At 39.8% G+C, this 24,041-nt stretch overlaps 1 protein-coding gene across 2 annotated transcripts in view; it reads right to left on the bottom strand.

The window, feature by feature from the left end:
- The window catches only part of CDH18 (cadherin 18), a 518,716-nt gene that overhangs the window by 155,905 nt on the left and 338,770 nt on the right, over window positions 1–24,041 (bottom strand). For both annotated transcript variants that reach the window (XM_067569768.1, XM_067569753.1), the window contains one exon: window positions 17,264–17,383. In XM_067569768.1, coding sequence (XP_067425869.1) covers window positions 17,264–17,383 — 120 coding nt within the window. The remainder of the gene's footprint in view (window positions 1–17,263; window positions 17,384–24,041) is intronic.

The following is a 24,041-nucleotide window of genomic DNA, read 5'->3' as shown; positions in this document are numbered from 1 at the left end:
TCTGGATAAATAGTGAGTGGTACCATCTTTCTCCTTCTAAGATTATGACATTTTCAGTGACAGAGGTTGTGACTATTGCTTTAAGACATTCTCAGAAATACTTACTGTTAGGGATTTCTGAAACTTGTTTGCCTGAGGGATGTTTATGGACCTAAAAGTCTGAAGAAAAGCACCTGTCTTTCTTTGACATTGGTGCCTGCTAGAGTTTAGCAGGCCTCTATGAAAGTTTAGAGGGAGAGTAAATAAGGGCATCCCTGATTTGACAGCATATCTTTTTGTGTTCTTTATGAAAAGGTTCTAGCTCTTATAGAGGTATATGGATCAGAGTCAAGGTATATTTGACTCTCAGGAAAAAAAAGTAACAGGTATTATTTTTATAGCAGTGTAGATATATATGCAATTTAGAGAAGTAAAAATTAACACAAAATGCTGTTCCTTCTTTGAAGACAGAGGCAGCTATTCAGGACCTCAAAAGCAATTGATACCAGAGCATTAAGTATTAAAATAGCAAGCCTCTAGTCTTTTTTTGTGAGAGAGATGCTTCCTGGGGGTAACCCAGAGTTGTGAGGTACCTCACTACCACCTGTGCTTAGTCTGAAGAAGACTTGTCTGTACCTGCCTGGTGTTGGTGCCCCAACTTCACTGGCCACAGGCAACACAAACCCTCCTTCTAGCCGCCACAGGCTCCACTGTTACTTTACAGGTGAGGGATATGCACACTCCAACTCTCGAGCCTGCTGACCATCTCCATGGCATGTCCAGCCTCTGGTTCACTGGACACTCACAGATTCGCTGCTTTTCCCAGCTTACCAGTGACACATCACATCATCCCTCCATTTAACACATAGAGCCTAGATATAGTTACAGTGAATTCAAGTATCATTTTTTTTAAAAAAGCATAAAGATTCATGTAATGACAAGTAGTAGTGGAACATTTGAATTAAAGTCATAGCACACATTCTAGAGCCTAGACTTAATTAACCAGATCCTCATGTCATGCAGAATAATGCTCACCCCAGATCCCTACAATGTTTTACAACCAGGTTAACAGTGTCCTTCCTTTCAAGAGACAGACACGCTGTCAGCTTGCCTCCTAGATGAAAGAGTTGTTGTGTCTTTGCACCCTTAAATATATCAGAGCAATCTATCTTTATTAATAAACAGGACTCCCCCAGCTATGTTTATTCCTGTAGATTTACTTTCATGTAGATTTTGTAATCTTTTGTTTTGTCTGTGGCTCAGTATGCAAATAGGCCTACACTGTGAGGCAAATAATACACAGTACACACATGATCAGACAGGGAGATAGGTGTCTTACCTCCTCCCTGTAAAGAAACTTCCCAAGGCATGTCATCTTCTGGTGATCTACCTTAACTATATAACCTTAAGAACATAATTTTTAGTATATATACACATAAATCCTTAAATATAATCTATATGTATTTTTCACAATGATTATGACGACAAGTGAGCTACAGGCTCTTGGTCGAGAGCTCACATGCTCTCTTTCAGTTAATTACCATGTATATACATCCAACCCAGGGAATCTCTCTAAATCACTCTACACCCCCTACTCCCTCTGCCAGTTGGCACCCAGGGGTCCCTGGGTCACAATAGGTTTACATTCTGAAGGCTATGAAAACAACTGAAACTGTGTGATCATAAATTAAAAAAAAAAAACTAAACAAAACAGAAAAAATGGGGTATTCTCAGGGTTTCTCAGACCAAGGCCATCAGCAGGACATTCTCCTTAGCAGACAGGTAAAGCTGCACATCATGGGTAACCTAGGGATATGGAAAGGGCCAGGGAAGTTGAAGCCCAATTTATCAGGCGACCGCAGCTTATACTGATAAAGCGTCTTTCCTGTAGCTCATCAGGAGAGATGCTTTATAACTGATGGAAATGGACTGAAGGAGATTCATTGGCTTGCCCCTAATGCTGTTGAGCTCAAAAGTCAACAGAAGGGTGGATAAGCCATGAACAATGTGGTGCAAAGTTTGAAAAAAAGCTGAGGAGAATTGCTTGCCCCCAAGGTTTGAGAAGGATGGGCAGCAAGACCTAAGAGTCAACAAGGAGTTCTGCTGCCTAACTGTATGTTTCCCATCCATTCAGGCTCTTTCTTCATGAATATAATCATATTTCTACTGGGAACATGAACACAGACGCTGTGATGATCAGGTCCAGACACCCCAAGGGAACAACAGGGGGTCTGACCCCAAAGAATAAGCTGCCTCCCATACACCCTTCAAGCCATCCGGTGGAGCGCGGGTCTGCTGCTCTATCTGGGCGTTTACCTTTCTGCCACCCATTCCTCCCCGGCAGAGAACTGGCAGGATTTGGAGGACAGGGTATCTGGGCGGCTGCGGAGATGGATACGACTGCCTTGGTGCCTCTCTCTTCAGGGGAGGGTGCTGGTGATCAACCAGCTGGTCCTGTCCATGCTCTGAAACTGGCTCAACACCCTGGTCCTGACTCCGAGCTTCCTGGCCCACCTCAGAAGACAGTTCTGGAGTTCTTTTGGCCAGGACTGCACTGGATCTCTGCAGGGATCCTGAGTCTCCCCCTGGAGGAGTGTGGACGGGGCCAGTGCTGCATCCACAGCCAGGTCCACACCTTCCACCTCCAGGCCCTGCAGAGACTCCTTTATGGTGCAGGTAGTCTGGCGTGGAACCACTTGGCGCACGCCTTCCTCCACCACCACCAAGAGCTCCAATATGACTGGCAGCTCTTTTATCTCCATCTGAGAGGTCTTCCATGAGACCTCTCCGAACTGCAGGTCTTCTACCAGGACCTCCTCCAGAGCTTGAGGCTGGTCTTGGCCTCCAGGCCCCTTAGAGTCATCGAGAGGCAAGATCTCCTTGCAGAGCCCCTGCTACACAACCCCAACTCTGTGTGCAGGTGGCGGAGACCCCCTCGCTGCAATGGAGGCTGGTCCAGGCGGGAGTCACCATGATCGGAGATCTCCTGGACTATGACTGGGGGGACTGGGTAGTTCCCCAGGTGCTGGCTTGGCACATGGGCTCTCCACCCTTCGAACCCCCAGCGTGTACTCCAGAAGGTGAGGGCAGCCTTGCCTCCCGCTGCTCAGGTCTACCTCGAGCGTGTCCTGCGAGAAGGCACTCCCCACCCCCGTCCCAGCCCTCCAATGCTTTCCATTGGGCCCTGGCCCCACGAGCTCCCCCGACCGCCCTCTTGCCACACTTCGAGCTGGCTGCACGACCTGCAGCCAGTCCTTTTCCGAACCGCGCCAAGAGCCCATCTATACGTGCTCGTGCTCCACACCCTTCACTTCCTCGCCCTCGTGCCCCGCCCTGACACCAAGTGGCAGAACCTGTTGCCACCAGCAGAGGGCAAGAACCCCTTGTGGGCCAGTCTTTACTCCACCTTGACCCTGCAGCCCTCCAGGGACATCAGTTGGTGGCTCCTCCATGGAGCCACGAGTACGGGTGTGTTCCTGCCATGGTTCACCCCTTGCCTCGACACCTGCCCCTGTTCCAGCTCCTCCAGAACCTCCTGTTGAGGTTCTGGCTGCACTTTCCCCACACTTTTTTTTTTATATGTGCACCCCATTTGTAGCCCCACAATGTCACGGAACCTCCTCGTCAACCTGCTCTCCTGGTCCTGGCCAAAATGGCCATCTATAACACCAGGGAGAGGAGGTAGGCCCCACAGTCGCAGGGTGCCACCCCAGTCAATCTCCGTTTTACCGTCCGTTCACGCATCTGGGTGGAGTTCCTCTGGGCGGCGTTCACTGGCTCCCTTGATGCCTTCTGGGAGCAGTGGGCGCTGTCCGAGGTTCTCTGCTTGGTGTCCCCTTCTGGTTACCTCCGTTTGACCCTTTGACCCTCACGCCCCTTCCTGTTTTTTCATTTGTTGTCCCACAAGTCAGTTGAGTCCTCGGTCCAGTGGCTCCTCCACTTAGGCTGGGGAAAGGACCTTTAGCCTTGGCCCCTGGCACTCAAATAGTCGCAATCTCCTACTGCCCTCTGCCCTTGCTATATCACAAATCTCAGAGCTGTGTATAAGGTGGAGTGTATAATTGCAGTTGAGCTAACAAGGTGTTGTGTGTACTGACCCCATGGAAGCAGAGAATTTGGTGTTAACTCTGTGAGTGTCCAGTTAGAGACACTGGACACTGCAGGGAAGACAGACTTGGGGAGGCTCAGGATTGGAAAGATTATTGGGGGTTACCCTGAAAGAAGTAGCTGAGCTGGTGGAAGCCAGGGTGATACCACTGTGCTGTCACAATACTGCTGGTGTCAGAGCAATGAGACACAGCAGTACAGCATTAAGGCACCCAGGGTTACAGGGCATGTGGTGACAGAACCTTGCACTGATCTGGATGATCCCCAAAACATCACAGAAATCATCACCTGTTTTTCCTCTAAAAGTAGGTGGCCAACTGATGTGAACTTTCACATAGGGTTAGTGTTTATGAAGTTTCTATGTAGTTTTTGTCTGGCTTCTCTTAATAAATATTTAATAGGAAGTATTTCCATTTGTGCTGAGCTTCAATTTCATTTGCACAATGCTACTTTTCATTTTTGTCCAATGTCTAGAGAAACATTGTCTATATGCACAACGTACATTGTTAGAGAGGTGGTGCCTGACTAAATCTGGCACAATAGATTGTTTAAAGCAAATTGTTGAGACATTTGTAGGTGTTATTCAGGTTATAATCGAAAGCATATGCACTGTGCACACAGTGAGGGCTGGTGCATACAAACACGACTAATGGAGATACATACAACCTTCTGAGTCAGGGAAATCTACATTTTTGTCAGATTTTATCTCACAAAAGAGTCATGCACAGCTGCAAACAGATGAGGATTTGTGTGCAGCTGCTGAGAGATAAAATGTTCTCCACCAATAGCTGTATTTTTATTACCCCACAGGTCCACCTGCCACTTCCCTTTATACCACGTCAAACGCTGATTAAACATTAAAGAAATTAGGAAATTAATACACACAAACTTCATTGTGAAGTAATTAGGTTTTCTACTCACAGCACACCTGACAACTCCCAAAAGCAGAGAAATGACTAGTTGTCACCTACTGATGCATAACCTCTACTCCTCCCTCCATAAACATACACCCACCATTACTACAACTACCATACGTTACAGAACACACACCATGACCTTAACTCTGCACCCTATAGGGAGGCCAGTATTCCATAACCCCGTTTAACTCCCTGCTGCGCACAACCTTTCCAAAAATATATTTATCTAGATCAACCAACTACAACACCAAACAACCATAACTATTAGTATTGGAAAAGAACTAATTAGGTAATTGGGTGGAGAAAGGCAAAGGGTAGAGAAATTAAGGTTGTGGAAAGTGGTCTGTGTATTATGATAGCAGCAATAACGCTAAGGTGTATGTTGTGGATGGAGGAGTAAAAGTTTATTGTATACTAGTAAACAAAGAGAATTGTATACTTTTGTACTAATATTTTAATCTAAATTGTCTAATCAATTTCTAAAGACAATTTAAGTAATGGAAACAGAATAAAAAGATGAATAGTATCCTCTGACTGTCCCAGTAATTTTTGAATTTAGGATTAGATGTATTATTGGCCATTCTTTATCTCATAATAAATTAATAAGAAGAAAGAAAGAGACAAACATTGTCGAGAAGAAGACACCTGTTAGCACAATCAAAAGCCATGAAGATATTGCTTAACTCCACAGAACTGAAATTTGACCTGCAAAGTGTTTCTAACATGTGGAACAAGTCCTAAGGGGAAGAGTGTTTAAGAGTCTGGTGCATTAATCTTTAGAGTCACTGTGCTGGCTCACATCCCAGATGAACTAAAAGTTACAGTGATGTATGTATGGTTTAAGGAAGAAACGTCTTTCTTTTCCTCTTCTCCCCCTGAAGTTAAACACATTTCTATCATGCATACAATTTGCTACACTGTGTTTGTATGGAATATTAGCTCACAATGTTTACAAAGCTCTTAAATTAAAAAGCTTATATCTCTCTTGCCAAAAGCAAGACTGAAAGACCGAGAGAAAGATCTGTGAATGGAAGGATAATCCTACTTTACAGACATCTACATTTTACAGCTTGATAAAACAGAATTGTTTTTTCTTACACCAAAATCATTAACTAGTATAACAGCCAGTATCGTATTTTAAGGGCTTCGGGCAATAAAAAACAATAGTCCCTATCATACTGAATAAAGTGGGGACAGTACATGTGAAAAGAAATGCAAGTAACTATTGGCCTGGAGAAAGCATGTATAATAAAAACAAAAGCTGGAGTACCATTATGCTGTCCCAGCATGCAGAATACAGTGGCCAAATCTCCAACAATGCTGTGCACAGGGCAATTTACATGTAAGACAAGGGATACAGGAAGTAATGGTAAGGGAACAGAATCTGTCTACTACAGTACACACATCACTTCTTCCCCATTATAGGCGTTAGACCTGGGTACAACAAATACACAGGGTAAAGCTGTCTCAGGCCCTGTGTCAAAAGTATAGGGATATATTAATATATCCACAGATCATAGGTAAAGGGAGGAACATGTCCATAGAAGACTGGGACAGTGTCATCTTAGGATAATAGTTCCGATTACAGAGTAAGAATGTCCGAGTCTCTAGATGGAATGTCCAGAAGCCTTGAGAAAACTGTGCAGTGAACTGGAGCGGACTGGCAATCTGCAGGTAGGCAGACATCATGTCGGTACATTGATAAGAATAACAGGTTGCTGGGCTATACAGATTTGTTTAAAAAACAACAAAATCACACTCGCAGCACCCACCTCCATTTCCACTGGAGAAGGGCAAAGAACTTAGAGAGTTGGGGACTCGGTTATCCTTTATACTGACCCTTTTAACTGTTTCCTGAAATAAACATTACACTGGCTGTACTTGGGGTAAAAGCTGTTCAGCCATTTAGGGGGGTGATGACTGTCATTCTGTTTCCTGACTGGGACACATGTCTGTGTCCAATGCCTTTTTTCTACCAAGATCTGAAGCATGCTAGACTGTGCAACTAGCATCCTACCTTCTCTTCCTCTTCATGAATTCTTAACTTCATCCAAAAGTTTGTTATCAGGTTCTTGTTCACCTATGGTGGTGTTGTCATCTAAGCATAACTTTTTAGACTGCTTTGGAGAAGGATGCATGACCATTTCACTGGCTCTTTCTGGACATGTTACACAGTTTTTTACCTTCCACTTCTTTATACACAAGCCTTCCTGAGCATTTTTGTTCTGGAAATTAATGGTTAGGTGTCAGCCTCTCCAACCTTTTTTTTTTTAAACACACATATCTTTCTCCTGTACTTTTTGCATGAGAGTGGACAAACACCCCCAATAAATGTTGAGGGTTTTAATTGTATGGAAACCCTGTGAAAGTTTTAGTTGTGCTAAAATAGAGTTCTCAGGAAAACCAGATACAGAGCACCAAAAGCTACTTTATTTAATCAAAACTAGTGTGTTAAATATGCCTATCTTTTGTTTTGGAGCACTCAGCGTGTCAATAAATGTGTTAAGTAGCATCAACCAGCTATTTTTCTTCCACTCTGTTTTTCATCTTCCCACATGCACACCTCATCTCTCTTACCATCTTTCCCTTACTTTCTTTGAGTACCTTTGGGGAACATAATAATGATGTGCAAATGCGCTGAACACAAGAAATGGAAGTACAACAAAGACTGTGGTGAATACTTATAGTTTACGATAATAGTAAGAAAGACTCAAGCTTGTCTCTTAATTATTCCCATGACATCTAATGCAAAGGAAATAATAGTACTTAGGGCATTATTAGTTGCTAGTTAACAAGTAGCATTGGTAAAACCAGGATAAAAAATAATTCTTGAAAGGAGGAAAACAAAACATCTGAAATCTGAAGGGTAAGATCTGAAGGGTAAAAGCACTACATTGAATAATACCTGGTAGAATTAGAAGAAAGTGGCAAGATTCTTTTAAACTTTGTTTTGAGCTTCAATTTCTTGTGATTCTTTCTCCAACAGAAAAGTTGGTCCAGTAAAAGATATCTCTCTTTTTCTTTCTAGTGATTCCCTTGACGGTAAACTGAATGATTTGACATTGGTATAAACAGGAGGAAAAATATCCATGGGAGTATTTCCAATGATACCTTAAAGAAAAAAATGTCAAACCTCTTCATGGAATATAGTTCTTAAATCTCCCTGAGAAAATGTGAAATGGCCATCCACAAGCAAACAGTAAGTTTTAGCTTAAGTGGCGCTGCATGCTTTGTTTATTTACTTCGTCATCAATCATCATCATCATCATCATTTTTTTTAATTTATTTTCTCTGAAGTCTGGACCTTAGCTATTCCTTGACCAAGAAATTTGGACCTTGACAAAAAATAATTGATTACCGCTGCTTTAAATATTGAGTAACAAAGATTTACAAAGATTTTTGTCATGTCAAGCCTGGGCAGCATAATGGGCTAGATCAAGAATTTATTCTGAGTCCATTTCAAGGGGCATCACTCAGCTGTGCTGTCTCTGCAGCAGGCCAAGTAGGAAGTAGTAAAAGATTCAAAGTTCCCTCCTTGCTCCAGTGTGGAAGTAAACTAAGTTGCTTATATGGCCCCTATTGCCTTAATATTTGAGCACCTCAGATTTTTTAATATACTTATCCTCACAACACCCCTGTGAGCAGGAAAGTACTATTATCCCCATTTTATAGATGGGGAACTGAAAAACAGAAAGAAATGACTTACCCGAGATCACAAAAAGAAGTTGATGCAGAAGAAAGAAATAAAGTTAGATCTCCAAAATTCTGTGCTAGCACCCTAATGTCAACCATCTTGCATACCAACAATAAATTCGTAGCCCTACCAAACAAGCTCGGTTTTAGCTTTAGTTTCTGTCAGTAAGGACTATACTTATGCAAAATAAATCAATATATGACTATGATGGGGCATATCAGCCCGACACTGGTATAGCGAGGATTAAGGACTCATTGCAGACTGAAGAAGCCATGCCCCTCCCTCCATCTTTGCTGGGCATGCTCAACCGGGAAGAGGAGTATAAAAGCCAGTCACCCAGATCAGTCGGGGTGGACTGCTGACCACTACTTGTATGTGCACAGCACTTTACACTATGGGGCCCTGATTGGGACCCCCTAAGTGCTACTGAACCGCAAATTAATAATAAATCAATAGTAACAATGCTGTGCCCTTCCCATACTGTGATGTGCTCTGTGGCTGACCTCTGCAGGGGAACAAAGGGATGCTGTACCCCCTCACCCACAAGTCACAATCCTGTCCAATGTGATTAAAAATATCAAAACACACAAAGAGCAAAGTAACACCAACTAAAACTACATGACTTAAGTGCTCATCCCATTTCAGCTCACTTAAAATGCAGAGCTAATGGTAATGCGGGCACATTATGAGTTGTATACATTTTACCCTCATTACCATTAGCTCTGACTTTTTAAGTGAGCTGAAATGAGGTGAGCACTTACATCTTTGTAGAATTCTGCTATAGATGTGTGTATAGCAATAGCATGATAAAAATATTAATTTTAATACGTTTCATCACATATTACTGTTATGATGCATGATATAACATGACAAAAATAAAAAAGAAACAAGTTTTATAAGTCCTACAGTGTTCAGTTGGTTTGTTCCCCCAAAAAGTGAATTTCATATACATTTTTGTAAAATCCTTCTTTGAAGATTTTGGTACCACAAAATCTACATGCCATCTGTAAACTACAGGTAAGGATATTGTTCTATACAAAATAGAAGCGACAAAATGTTATAAATGTCAGTTTGGTACTCATGACACCTCCTTATGCTTCAAAGTATGTGCATTTCCCTTGGTTGTGTTGGCATATCTTAGTATTATTATTATTGTGCTCTCAGCAAAAGAACAAGTTCAGAGATGTTGTAAATGAGTGGTTTGTTATGAGGATGCTTGAAGTCATTGTAATCTTATTGCATTCTTGAAAAACAAAATGAAGCCACTTTTCTCGTACTGTGTTTACATTAGTTTCCAGAAATATTATTTCACAAATATTTTGCTTTACCATGTCAGCTTGTAAAGTAATATTTTTAAAAACAATAATAACTATGATTACAAATTTTGGTGTATTATTGCCATACATTTCCAACCAAATAGTCATTTTTAATTACATTTTCTGTGTAATTTGAATATTTAACTTTTATGACTTGTTCAGAGACATTTCTTGAAGAATAAATGCTTTTCCCCTTACGCTAATTTCTGTATTTCAACTCATTGGCAGGAGTCAGATTTTCATGACACAAATTCCAGTATTTTTAATAAATATAAGATACACTACTGGTGTGAAAAAGATAAATTATACCATTGTACTAGTTTCAGTAAATTGCTAATGGATACTGCACAGAATATTTTTAATGAAGTTCATCAAGTCTGCCTGCATATCAATTTCACATTTCTTATACCATTCAGAGAATCATCAAAACTATCTATGGAGTAATACGCTCAAGGAAAGACTCCTAGTAACTTCTATGGGCTTTAGATCAGGCAATAATACAGCAGGATGTCTACATTGTACAGTCAGTCTATAGAGCTTTACAGCTTATTAGACTTTCTCATATATGATGACTATATTCTCTAAACTAAGGATATTCTCTAAACTGGGATGCATGGTGCTGGTCCAAGCCATCTGGTTTTGCTACTCACCCCATCCCCCCCCCCCCCCAAATGTTCCTCCATGCCCCAATTGAGCCAAGTAGCAGAAAAGGGATAAGGCGGGAAGACTAATGGGTACAGGCTTGGATCTGGGCAGCAAAGCAGGATCTGAGTGTGCAAGTTAGTGTACTTTTGGGCTCAGAGGCAGGAAGTGAAGGTATTGAACTATGATCCAACTAGATGTGTGATGCCCTTTTAGGGACTGGTATAGCTGAGGGGCAGGAAGGAGGATCCAGGTAGCGGCAGGGACCAAGGAGACTTCAGATAGCTGCCCTGGAAAGGTGGAGGGAGGCTGGGATGTGGCAGAAGCGGGTGACTAGAGGAGGACCAGGGAGGGAAAGAGGCCAGTTGGGGTAAGGTGGAGGGTTGGAGAGGGCTCCGGGGATGGTGGGGGAGGACACAAGGCCAGAGTGGGATCTCTGGGGACTGCTTAGGTGTGGAGGGCACGAGGCCTGGGGTGGGTATTCTGGGGACCACTCAGGGGAGGAGGAGGGCACAAGGTCGGGGCAGGGTCTGGGGGGGAGGAGCATGCTGCACTCAGTGGCCTGGCACAAGCAGACGCTGTGGGACCCAGTCAGGCACATACCAGCCAGGTTGCCCAGCAGGGCCCAGGACCCACGAGTCACAGCTCCATGGCTCAGCTGCCCAGCCATCTCCATGGAAACCAGTTAATACACAAGAGGAGGCAGAGACCAAAGAAGACTTTGAATTAGGATCCCATCAACACTGCCCTTTGATTGGGGTGCAGCGTGACCACCTCACACCCCATTGCTTTCTGATTGGAGGGGCAGAATTTAGCAAAGACACATCAGTCAGGCTGCTTCAAGGGGAAGGGGCTTTGGGATGTCCACAGGGGTGTGTGGAGATGTTCCCCCTCCCAAAAAAATCACCGCTCCCTCCCTCCCCTGAATGTCCCTCCATGCCCCACAGTTTGAAAACCGGGCATTTGTCCCATTTGCTGTTGCCAATTGATGATCAGCAAGGGACAGGGCTTAAAAAGGGGACTGCCTAGCCAAAACGGACACCCTACTCTTATATAAGTATGGTCACCCTACTCTTACATAATTATGATTTAATACACTTATTTTTATATAAACAAAGAAAGAAGTTGAGTTTAAAGGGCAGAGATGGTTCCAAATCAAAAGACGGTATTCAAAAACTTCCAAATACTAAAATTAGAGTTCTGAAATTTGTAACTCAACCCTCTATCTGTCATGAACAATAGAAAAAAACAATAATAATAGCAAAATTCAATTTTTTAAAATGCCATTTTACCTAATATATTTGTCAATTTACTTGTTCTATAACAATTCATAACTGTCTCCCATAGTATGCTTGCCAACAAGTTGAAGAAGTATGAGTTGGATGAATGAACTATAAGGTGGTTAGAAAGCTGGCTAGATCATTGGGCTCAACGGATAGTGATCAATAGCTCGATGTCTAGCTGGAAGTTGCAGTCGATATCAAAGAGATTGCTCCAGGAGTTGGTACTAGGGCTGTTTTTGTTCAACATCTTCATTAATGATCTGGATGATGGGATAGTTTACACCCTCAGCAAGTTCACAGATGACAGTAAGCTAGGGGGCTTGGTAGATACCCTGGAAGGTAGGGATAGGAAACAGAGTGACCTAGACAAATTGGAGGATTGGTCCAAAAGAAATCTGACGAGGTTCAACAAGGACGAGTGCAAAATCCTGCACTTAGGATGGAAGAATCCCAGGCACTGCTACAGACTGGGGACCAACTGTCTTGGCAACATTTTGGCAGAAAAGAATCTGAGGGTTACAGTGCACAAGAAGCTGGATAAGAGTCAATATGTCCCCTTGTTGTCAAGAAGTCTAACAGCATATTAGGCTGCATTAGTAGGAGCATTGCCAGCAGATCAAAGGAAGTGATTATTCCCCTCTATTGGGCATTGGTGAGGCCACACCTGGAGTACTGTGTCCACTACAGAAAGTATGTGGACAGATTGGAGAGACTCCAGAGGAAAGAAACGAAAATGATTATGGGCCTGAAGCACATGCCTTATGAGGAAAGTCTGTGGGAACTAGGCTTATTTAGTCTGCAGAAGAGAAGAATGAGGGGGGATTTGATAGCAGCCTTCAACTACCTGAAGGGAGTTCCAAAAAGGATGGAGCTAGGCTGTTCTCAGAAGTGGCAGGTGACAGAACAAGGAGCAGTGGTCTCAAGATGCAGTGGAGGAGGTCTAGGTTGGATATTAGGAAAAACTTTTTCACTAGGAGGATGGTGATGCACAGGAATGGGTTACCTCTCCATCCTTAGAAATTTTAAAGGCCTGGCTTGAGAAAGCCCTGGCTGAGATGATTTAGTTGAGGGTTTGTCCTCCTCTGAGCAGGGGGTTGGACTGGATGATCTCCTGAGGTTCCTTCCAATCCTAATCTTCTATGATTCCTTGGTTCTATGATGTCTACTGATAAATTAATTACCTTATTGTATTATATTTATATTTATATTATAATGGTTAGTTATAGTATGGGGGAGTAAATACTATCACACTGAGTTTCCCCAATATCAGCTATCTTCAGGTCCCACATCAAGTTGATGCAAGCCAGCTCTGCAAATATAACCTGGTATCTAAAAATACATCAGGGGGTAGGACTAGATGACCTCCTGAGATCCCTTCCAACCCTAATCTTCTATGATTCTACATCTCTTCAGTTTCTGCTTCTTTCATGAGCACCAGTAATACATATTGTACATTCAGAACATAGATGACATTTGCTGAAGATGTGAAGCAAGGCAGAAAAGAGACCAGTTCAGTTTCCATAGAAGAACTACTAAGAATAGTAAGTAAATAAATAATAATTAATACTTATAGAACACTTTTTTATATTCAAAGTACTTTATAAACCGTCAGCCTTATATTATGCTTAGATAGTAATTGGCCATGGTTAAGTTTCCACTTATGGCAGGAGTTTCACATCCCTCTACCTTGCAATTATTTGCCTGAAAACTTTGCACATGTTCTGCCAGGGACAATTGTTCCTTTTCTTCCCTCCTCCCCCTCCCCTAAATTTGAAGGTAGCTAAACAAGGCATTTGACATGCATAAGAATTCAAAAATGTTAAATCTATTTCATTTTTGAAAGTTTACTAACTTAAAAAAACCCACCATTGATCAAAAGATTTCAAATTTGTTTTTTTCTCTTCAGTGATTATTGTTTTATTCTTAGACTTTGACAGCTTTTGAAAGTGTGATGATTTAATTTTTGTGTAATTTTGATACCATGCTTCTGAGAAGTCCGGAACTGGAGTCTGAATTGTAAATTGTATAGCGCTGAGTTCAGGCAATCTGTAGTTAAAAGCAGTGGACTTAAAGTCAGTATTCACAACAGACAGCTATAAAAGTTTTAAGATGTCTCTAGCCAAAGGCTCTGAGCTTTAGGAATTGTGACAGGGACCCTGTCAGTTTCAATAAATGTTGCATGGACTCCTGAGGAGTTTATAAGACTCTCTCTCTTTTTCCTCCCTCCAAATTATATCAAATCCATCTACATGTAGATTTTGTACATTATTGTTTTATATATAAAGTTATAAACTAAGAGAATACCCAGATAAAATCTTCATTACGATAGAGTTGAAGAGATAAAGACTTCTGGAAATATAAACTAGTTTAGTTAAAAAAACAGAAATGCTTGAAAATATGGAAGTTCAGAGTTAAGATTTCACAAAGACTGGCAGTTCATACTCACCTTTTATATCTCAGACTGGCCTACATCTAGATTACAAACACCTTAAAATGATACTGGAAAATGAGGGAAAAGGTGTAGTGTATCAGAATTTTCCCATCATATCGTACCAAACTCATCAAACTGATGTTATAGGAACTATCTGCCATGTCAAATACCCGTCTCCAGTTTTCTCTGCCCACATCAGGCATCTTTACTAATGTCTCACTTTTTACCTTCCATATACGGAATAAAAACCTAGCCTTCTCCCATCCTATATTTCCAATATAGTCAAGAAGTCATTGCATTTTCACATCTTACCATCTACATAAAGTCTCAAAACCTCTTAAGGTTTATAAGGCCTAGTCAATCCTCATCAAGGCTTCAGAAATGAACAATGTAAAACCTACTCCCATCCACTATCTGAGTACAAAGACCCACTACAACTGTCTTATTCTCATCCCTGAGGTAGGCCTGACATTCAAACATCCAGACTCAAGCAAATCTCCACAATGATCCATCCACTGGCTTCATAGTGGCTCCAGTCCACAGAATACCCCATTTTCCAAAATGAGTTAGATCAAATATTCCCTTAGAATGACAAAATAAAGTAGAAATATAGATGGCAAAAATGAGAATTACAGTTATCACAGGTGAGATCTGATATCATTTAGATGGCACATAGTGTGGTGGGATACAAGGATGAGAAAATTTGGGTAAGCTTAACTCTGAATTTTCATTTTTTTCTTAAGTTTTTATCATTTTTGAATGCACTCTACTTAAAATAAGTTTACTCTAGAAGACCTACATTAATACAATTCTAAAAAAAAAAAAAAAAAAATCACCTATCAAACACATCATAATGTTTGGCCAATCAAATACAGTTTTGCTATCACCTTTAAAATACACTGAATTCAATTTTCTTTCTAAAGGATCTAATATCTGTGTGTATGTTTATCTAGTTATCTGAATTCAATATTGAAATATCTAGTTATCTGAATTCAATCTTGCATAGATTTTGTTCTCAACACTCTAAATCAGAAGATTTATGCAACTCTCCCGATGGTAGCTGCATAAGGAGCTTGAAGTATAAAATATTACAAGCCTCATTAATGTATTTCTCGGCATCCTGGAACAGTTTTGCTGGATGAAAGTTGGCAAACTGTGTTCTTGTTTTAACAAGCTCATCATTAAATGATGTAGGGGGAGAATTCTTCCTCCCACTCCAAAATCTTTATGCTTTATGCTTAATCTTTTATTGTGGCAGCAAAAAGGGGCTGTGAAATTCCTGTATTCAAACAGCACAGGAACTGAGTAGACACTACCTCCGCAAAAATCAGACTAGGGAATGTATGTGAGGCACAAAAATGGATTCAGGGTGGCATTGCTTCCCATAGGCATCATAGTTTAGATTCCTTGAACAGGGTCCCCACATGGCGGGGAGGAGGGAAAGGGCACATTTACCGGGGCCCAGGCCCTGGAGGGCCCACCCCAGGCTGTAACCCCTATTACCATGAGGAAAAATTGAGGCTAAATTGTAGATCATACCTAAGGCTATTTATAGAAACTTATTTCCCTGTATCTATTGTCCAGACCTTGTGACATTTGCAAATCTTGGAGATTTGTAACATGGGAGGGGGCCTGTGTTACAAGTTTATGCTGGGCCCAGAAAAATTATGCTTGGGCCCTGTCCTTGAACATAGGGCTGCCTAAATTACACCAAGAATTGTTTCTGCCCCTGTAGTTGTCTGGCTCTCAGGGCCAGGAAAGATGATATAACACCACCTTAACACTTCCCCTTGCTGGGAGGTTTGTGCTACACCACTTAAAGGCACAGCACAAAATCTCATGTTTCAATCTTAGTCTACAACCTTCTTGTCTTCAGACCTGTCAGGGAAAACTAGAACCCATTGTTCCTGATTAAAATAATTCATTTTATAATCACCAAGGGACAGATTTAGATACTCTGGCCCCACACTGTATAATAAATTTATTTCTCCAGCAGTTGGGCATATGGAAATAAACACACACACAAGGACATGTTACAAGCGTCATGTGAAAATATATGCATAAAAGTGTCTCTTCATTTACTTCATGTCATACAGTTTCAGAATCTTTTTCTGTCATAAATAGCAAAATTTTGCTGACTAGTAAGCATTTCTTTTTGGAGGAAAAACAAAACAACAGTTATTAAATTAATCTGAAGTGAGTGCTCTATTAAATTAAACAGCCTCATTATTAAAGATAAAAATGCATGTTAAACAAAACAAAATGTCTGTCATAAGACAATAGACAAGTTAATGGGGTTCAGATAATTCAAACAATATTAAACACCCCATTTGATAGACATTTCTTTATTCTAATAAGCAATTTTAATTCCTTATTTATTTATGTTTTTATGTAACTTTGGGGGGAAACGAATAAATGATGCACAGAGCTTAAGCTTAATCATTCAGCTCATTCGACTCCTTGAGTCATACAGAACATAGTTTCAGCATAATGACAATATTGCAGTTATAGATATACAAACATTTATGTATTACGGTATGTGTGCTGAAGCTCACATTCAATAATCCTGCTAAACCTGTCCTACAGGCAACACAAAACATTTAAAATCGTAATTTAATAGGCACTGTTGAGTGGTTTGCTAAGCCTAGACTTGAAAGTACAAAAGAATGATATTCCTCTCTGGCTGAATGGTTCATATCATAACACCTTGAGGAATTAATTCTATACACAGACATTTCATTTGAATGTATAGTACAAAACAGCAAATCTCCTAGCTCAAAGGGAGTTCAAATCAATAGTAGGATTTAATAGGAGGAAAAATATCTTTAATATGTTGGGTTAATTACCAGATTGCTATCAGCTGAATCAAACTATAAAAAATATAAAGTGCCCACCTGTTTTAGGGTCAACAGAGAAGTATGGCTGTCCCTGAAGAATACTGTATACCATCCGGGCACTGTTCCCATAGGTAGGGTCATCTGCATCAGTAGCTGTCACCTGTAGAACAGAGGTACCTGTAGATCCAGGAAAACAAGGTTTAGTTGATAAAAGTCCTAGATCTCTTCTCAAACTTGAATATACAATTTTTAATGCACTTCCCAAATTTTCTGAGTATTTTTTTCAGGAATCCTTCTTTCAAGTTAGAGAAGGGTTAAAATTGCAGAATTCCGTCTCCCTCTTTCATCCTTCCATATTTTTAAGGTTTTATTTCCTTAGTATCTAACTGAAAAAAATTATGGGTATTTTGATCTGGCGTTTTGTTTCAGTCCATTATTTAAATATATTTCAAAATTTAGATCCAGATCAAGATTTTGAACACACCGAAGTTATATGTGTTAGGACAAGTCCACCTTTTATTGTAAACACTAATCTTGAAACACATATTTGTTTTAAATCACACACGTGTAGACCCAGAAATCAATAAAAGGTGTAAAACAATCAAAGTTTTGAAATCAGAAGACTTCAGAAAACAAAACTTAAACCTAAAACTGCTTCCTATAGACTATCAATAGAATTTCATAGACTGAATCCCAGAGTTAACTGTAACATCTGGGGGCAGCTTTCTCACTGTGGTTAACACAGGTATTTTTAATAAATTATAAGTTGCAACTTCTATTATCTCATTGGTGGAAAAGGGCTATGAACTGTACTCTAGAGAGACTAAACTGTGTGAATTGCTGTGTAGATAAAGTGCAGCAGAGAGGTTTGTGATGGCTCCATTTGCAATAAAGAAACTTTGAAATTTACTGTAATTTCTTCAGTAAATACTTGATTATGAATCTTACTCATGTGAACACGACTTTCAAGAGATCAGTTATTGAAAGGAGGGCAAAGTTCTTTCTTCATCCCACTTCCCCATCTACTCTCAGATTTCATGTTTCCACAAATGGAGCTGGCCAATATGATAATAAGAAGATATATAAGAAATTAATATTGGAATAGACCATTAGCCCATTTCTAGTATTTTCTTACATCTGGCAGTGATCTCTGAGGTCTATGGTCCTGATCTTGCAGACACACATGCACTATGAATGGAACTATTTGAGTGAGCGGGACTCATAGTCAAAATCAAGTAAGCATGTAAGTCTTTGATGGCCAGGATCTATAAATGATTGAGGAAGCATCCATGCTGTAGTGTAATGTTGTATCTTGGACATAAAAAGTTCCTTCCTGCTTCCAACCTGGTGATTAGCCTATACCCTTAAAGACTGAGAATCATATGTAGATGTTAATTCTACTCATATAAATAACTTGAATACATGGGAAAGAGTGAAATTTCAGAATATCTTGATTAATTTGAAAAGTTAAATATAAATCAAACAGCTGATAATGACCTGATCATTTATTTTTATTCAAGTTTTAATAATCTATACAGAAATGTAATAGATGCACTGGCATACAATTACTTTAGGTTCAAGCTGGCTAAATTATTTTTGAAATACAATAAACTGAAAAGAGAAATAAAACATTGTTTCCTTAAACTGTTATTGAAATCTATGTGACTATTTTTACTGTGATGCCCATACTTAATGTTCATATATGAGTTTCAGCAAATCATAATAGGTAACTTCAACTAACAACAAACGCTTGTTTTACAACTTGCCTAAATATCTCAAGAATTAATTTTCCCACTTCAATTCAGCAATAATTTAAACATCAAAATGAAAAAGCCATATCTTCTCTGTATCCTAGTTCAGTTTAACATCTCTGCTGACTACCGACTTTCCATGTTAATTTACTGACACTTTTTATTAATGCATTTAGTATTTTATTTTGAATTATTATTTTATTTGATCTGGGCCACCATCAATGCCAGGACACAGGAACCAACTGATTTTATTCTTTCAATTTACATACTAACCAAAAGAACATACCCATCTAGGGAGCTTCTGTACATATTTAAAATACAATAAAAACTGTAATCTTATCCTACCCTCAAAAACAGTAATTACCAGGAACTGTCTATCCTGACAACACATATTGGTCTGACTCCTTCCCCAAACCTTGGAAAACAAATGAGCTTTGGAGCAGTCTCTGCACGTCAACAGATATGGGCTGTTTTAGAAAACATAGGTGGAGTAAGGTCCAAAGCCGAAGTTATTTCATTGCAAACACCTTTCTCACAGTCACCTTCTCTTTTAAAGAAAGGAATAGACAAGTTGAGTGCCTTTGCTGAGCACCATTATAAGGATCTAAGATAGGGATACTAGAGGTCTCAGATAAGCCCATCCCAGGCCATTTAAGAGTTTATAGAGTACAACTAACATCTTAAACTGCACTGTTGGGAGAGACTGATACTTCAGTACCCTTATCCTACAAGTAAGAAGGCATCTGGGGACTGGGAGTTTGATCCTGTAAGATGCTGAACACTCTTTCCCAATCCAGCAAAACGTTAAGCATGTGCTTAACTTTGCAGACATGAATAGTCTCAGTGACTCTCTGTATGTAAGGTGGAGGCCTGGGAATAGGTGGGGGTTTAGGATAAAGAATAGTAAGCATGGGTGAGGTCCCAGAGGACTGGAGAAGGACAAACATAGCACCAATATTTTAGAAAAAAGGAATTAAGAGGACCTAAACTAAAAAGGCAAACTATGACCAAATTCTTAACACAATTAATATTAACAAAAAGGGAAAGGAAGGCAAGCCAGAATAGGAAAAGAATGGATTACAGTCTAGTTAGATATGTTTGATGTATTTAAGTCAGCAGGGCCTGATGAAATTCACCGTGGGGTACTTGAGGAATGAGCAGAAGAAATCTCAGAACCATTGGCAATTATCTTTGAGAATTAATGGAGGACGGGTGAGGTCCCAGGGGACTGAAAAAGGCCAAATGTGGCAATTTTTAGGAAAGGGAATAAAGAGGACCCAGGAAATTAGATACCAGTCAGCCTATCTTCAATACTTGGGAAAATACTGGAACAAATTGTTAAAGAATCAATTTGAAAAGTAATAGCCAACATAGCTTTGTCAAGAAGAAATCATACCAAACTAACCTATTTCCCTTCTTTAATGGGTTACTAGCCTGGTGGATAGAGGGGAAGCAGTAGACAGAACATATCTTGATATTAGAAAGGCTTCTGAAACAGTCCTATATGACATTCTCATAAGCAAACTAGAGAACTGTGGTCTAGATGAAATTCCCATAAGGCTGGTGCATAGCTATTTGAAAGGCCATATTCAAAGAATAGTTATCAATGGTTCGCTGTCAAACGGAGGCAAAGTATCCAGTGGAGTCCTGCAGGGGTCTGTCCTGGGGCCTGGTCCTATTCAATATTTTCATTCTTTACTTGGAAAATGGAGTGGAGAGTATACTTATGAAATTTGTGGATTGCACTAATCTGGAAGGGGTTGCAAGCACTTCAATGGCCAAGACTAGAATTCAAAACAACCTTAATAAATTGGAGAATTGGTCTGAAATCAATAAGATGAAATTAAAGAACGAGAAGTACTACACTTAGGAAGGAAAAATCAAATGTATAAACACAAAATAGAGAATATCTGTCTAGACAATAGTATGGCAGAAAAGGATCTGGGGTTATAGTGGATCACAAATTGAATATGAGACGACAATGTGATGAAGTTATGAAAAAATCTAATGTGCTGGGGTTTATTCACAGGAATGTCGTATTTAAGACATGGGGGGTAATTTTCCTGCTTCAATCAGCACTGCTGTAAGGCCGCAGCTGGAGTACTGTGCCCAGTGCCGGGTGCCACACTATAAGAAATATGTGGACTAATTGGAGAGTTCAGAGGAGAGCAACAAAAAATGACAAAATGTTTAGGAAACCAGACCTACTAGGAAATGTTAAAAACTAGGTATGTTTAGTCTTGAGAAAAGACGGACAGTCTGCAAATAGGATGAGGACTGATATAAAATGTATGGTGATTAATTGCTCTCCATATCCACTGAAAATAGAACAAGAGGTAATGGGCTTACGTTGCAACAAGGGAGGATTATGCTAGATATTAGGAAAAACTTCCTAACTATAAGGATAGTTAAGTAATGGAATAGGTTACCAAGGGAGGCTGTGGAATTGCTGTCACTGGAGGTGTTTTTAGAACAGATTACACAAACATCTTTCAGGTACCATCTGGGTAGACTTGGTACTACTTCAGTGCAGGGGGCTGAACTAGATGACCACTTGAGGTTCCTTCCAGTCCTACATTTCTATGAGTCTGTGTGTGTAAGTATAAGCACATGCTTAAGTGTTTCACTGGAGCAGGCCAGACTGTTCATCAGCTTGCAGGATTGAGCTCTAAGAACCTGGTATCTGATTCTTGGTTATCTTGTTAGGCATGGGAGACAGAGAATGTGGCGATTGTTCAGGTGACCGTTCCAATGAAGACAGGACGACTCCTTCCTGTGGTTTCCTTCAGAGCTATCATCACCTGACTGTATATAACAGCCAAATTATGGGACTGAATGTGCCCATGCTTCAACAATTTTTGCTATAGTGAAGAGTTTCTTCAAATGGACTATGTGGCTATATGTAAAACAGGACTTTGTTATTACTACCAGTAATGTTAATGAACCACAGAAAAAGTAAAAAAACATACATCTAATTTCCCTGAAGGCTTTATAATAGATATGAACACCAGCCCCAGACATGTAGCTTAAATACTTTATTCACTAAGCTACAGTGAAAGTCTACAACAAAGAAAACTGAAAATTTTGCTGTTATTTCTGTTTTGTTTTCAAATGTGAAGACATTGGTTGTTCAGTGTACAATTATCATTCCAAACTATTCCACCAGAAACTTTTAGAACTATATATTGGGGATTTGTTCTACTTAGTTGATACTTTATACGTAACAGTAAAATATGGCTATATGCATTGAGAGTCAGCCCTCGAGTTTTTCTTTCTCCTGTGTTATCAAAATTAAGGCTGAATTCATTTGGGAAATCAGAACTATAGTTATGTATTAGTTTTTTTGTTTTGTTTTTTTTTGCAATCAGAATTTTGTAAAGTTATCTACAGAGGAAAAGCTGAAGAGGATAACTTCAGTCTGTGTCTCTGCAGAAAAACCTTTAACATTTAATGAGGCAGTTTAATAAAAAGTAAATGTCTGCTGAGAATGCAAATCTGTATGCATGACTTGTTGTAGTTTGCTGTATTGTTAAAATCTCAGATGGATCAATGTTGAACAAAAACTTTAAGAAGTGAAAACAAGGTGAAGATTTCTGAGGGCTGGGAGTACCTGCCTCACTGTCTGAACTCTCAAAGGAATTCTCACGGATTGTGAAACAGCAACAGCCAACAAGATACAACTTGAATTTCATTCTGCACAAGAAAACAGTAATTTCTCCAGCAAAGCCAAAAAGCTTGGACTCCAACTGTGTAATCTGATAAAGGTCCTGAGTATGAATTCTAGAAAGTCTTAAGTTTTTATTTCTTGTTCCTTTTCAACAGCAAATAAAAATGAAACCATAAATAAATAATTAAGCACAATGGATGCATATTTATTTTTCTCCATGAATAAATAATAAAAAAGTCCGGATTATTTTAAACTATGATGTCTTCTTGCTATAGAATTATGGGAACACTTCAATCTATGAATCTTTTATCAGTGTATTAATTTCCAAAAAAAGGACTTTTGGGGGCCAACCTGTCTCATGTTTAGTCTCAACCTTGAAAAGTTTTATAGTCCATGCTTCACCAACTGTATTGTTGTCTGAGAATGAGAACTTTTTTCATTCGTTAATTTTTTCTTAGCTTTATTGTGTGTCTTAGATATTTAAAAAAGCAATTTTTGAAGTAATTCAAAGAATCATAGAAATGTAGGGCTGAGAGGGACTTCAAGGGGTCATCTAGTCCATGTCCTGCACTGACGGGGGACCAAGTATATCCACACCATTTCTGACAGGTGTTTATCTAACCTGTTGTTCTTAAAAATCTCCAAGGATCGGAAATCTACAACGTCTCCTGGAAACTTATTCTAGTGCTTAATTACCTTTAGAGTTAGAAAGTTTTTTCCTAATAGCTAATGTAAATCTCCCTTGCTGCAGATTAAGCCTATTACTACTTGAGAAATCTTCAGTAGACATAGAGAACAATTGATCACAGCCCTCTTTATAACAGCCCTTAACATATCTGAAGACTTACCAGGTACCTCCTCAGTCATCTTTTCTCAAGACTAAACATACCCAGGGGTTTTTTTCTTAGCCTTTTCTCAAAGGTAAGGTTTTCTTTTCAGGTTTTATTTTTGCTGGTCTCCTTTGGACTCTTTCTAGTTTGTCCACATTTTTCTTAAAGTGTGGTCCTGTGAACTGGACACAATACTCCAGCTAAGGTCTCAGCAGCGTTGAGCAGAGAGGGAGAATAATCTCCTCTGTCTTACATGTGATACTCCTGTTAATACACCCCAGAATGATATTAGTCTTTTTCACAACTGAGTCACATTATTGACTCATATTCAGTTTGTGATCCACTATGACCTCCAGATCCTTTTCAGCAGTGCTATCACCTCGCCAGTTATTCCCCATTTTCTCTAGTTGTGCATCTGATTTTTCCTTCCTAAGTGTAGTATTTTGCACTTTTCTTTACTGAATTTTATCTTGTAGATTTCAGACAAATTCTCCAATTTTTCAAAGTTGATTTGAATTTGAATCCTGTCCTCGGGAGTCCTTGCAGCCCTTCCTAGCTTGGTGGCATCCCAGAGTTTCATAAGCATG

Source organism: Emydura macquarii, unplaced genomic scaffold, assembly GCF_026122565.2.
Source record: "Emydura macquarii macquarii isolate MOO-44397 ecotype Brisbane River unplaced genomic scaffold, CSIRO-AGI_Emac_v2 contig_320, whole genome shotgun sequence".
Classification (NCBI taxonomy): domain Eukaryota; kingdom Metazoa; phylum Chordata; order Testudines; family Chelidae; genus Emydura; species Emydura macquarii.
This window is presented reverse-complemented; position numbering and strand designations above follow the sequence as displayed.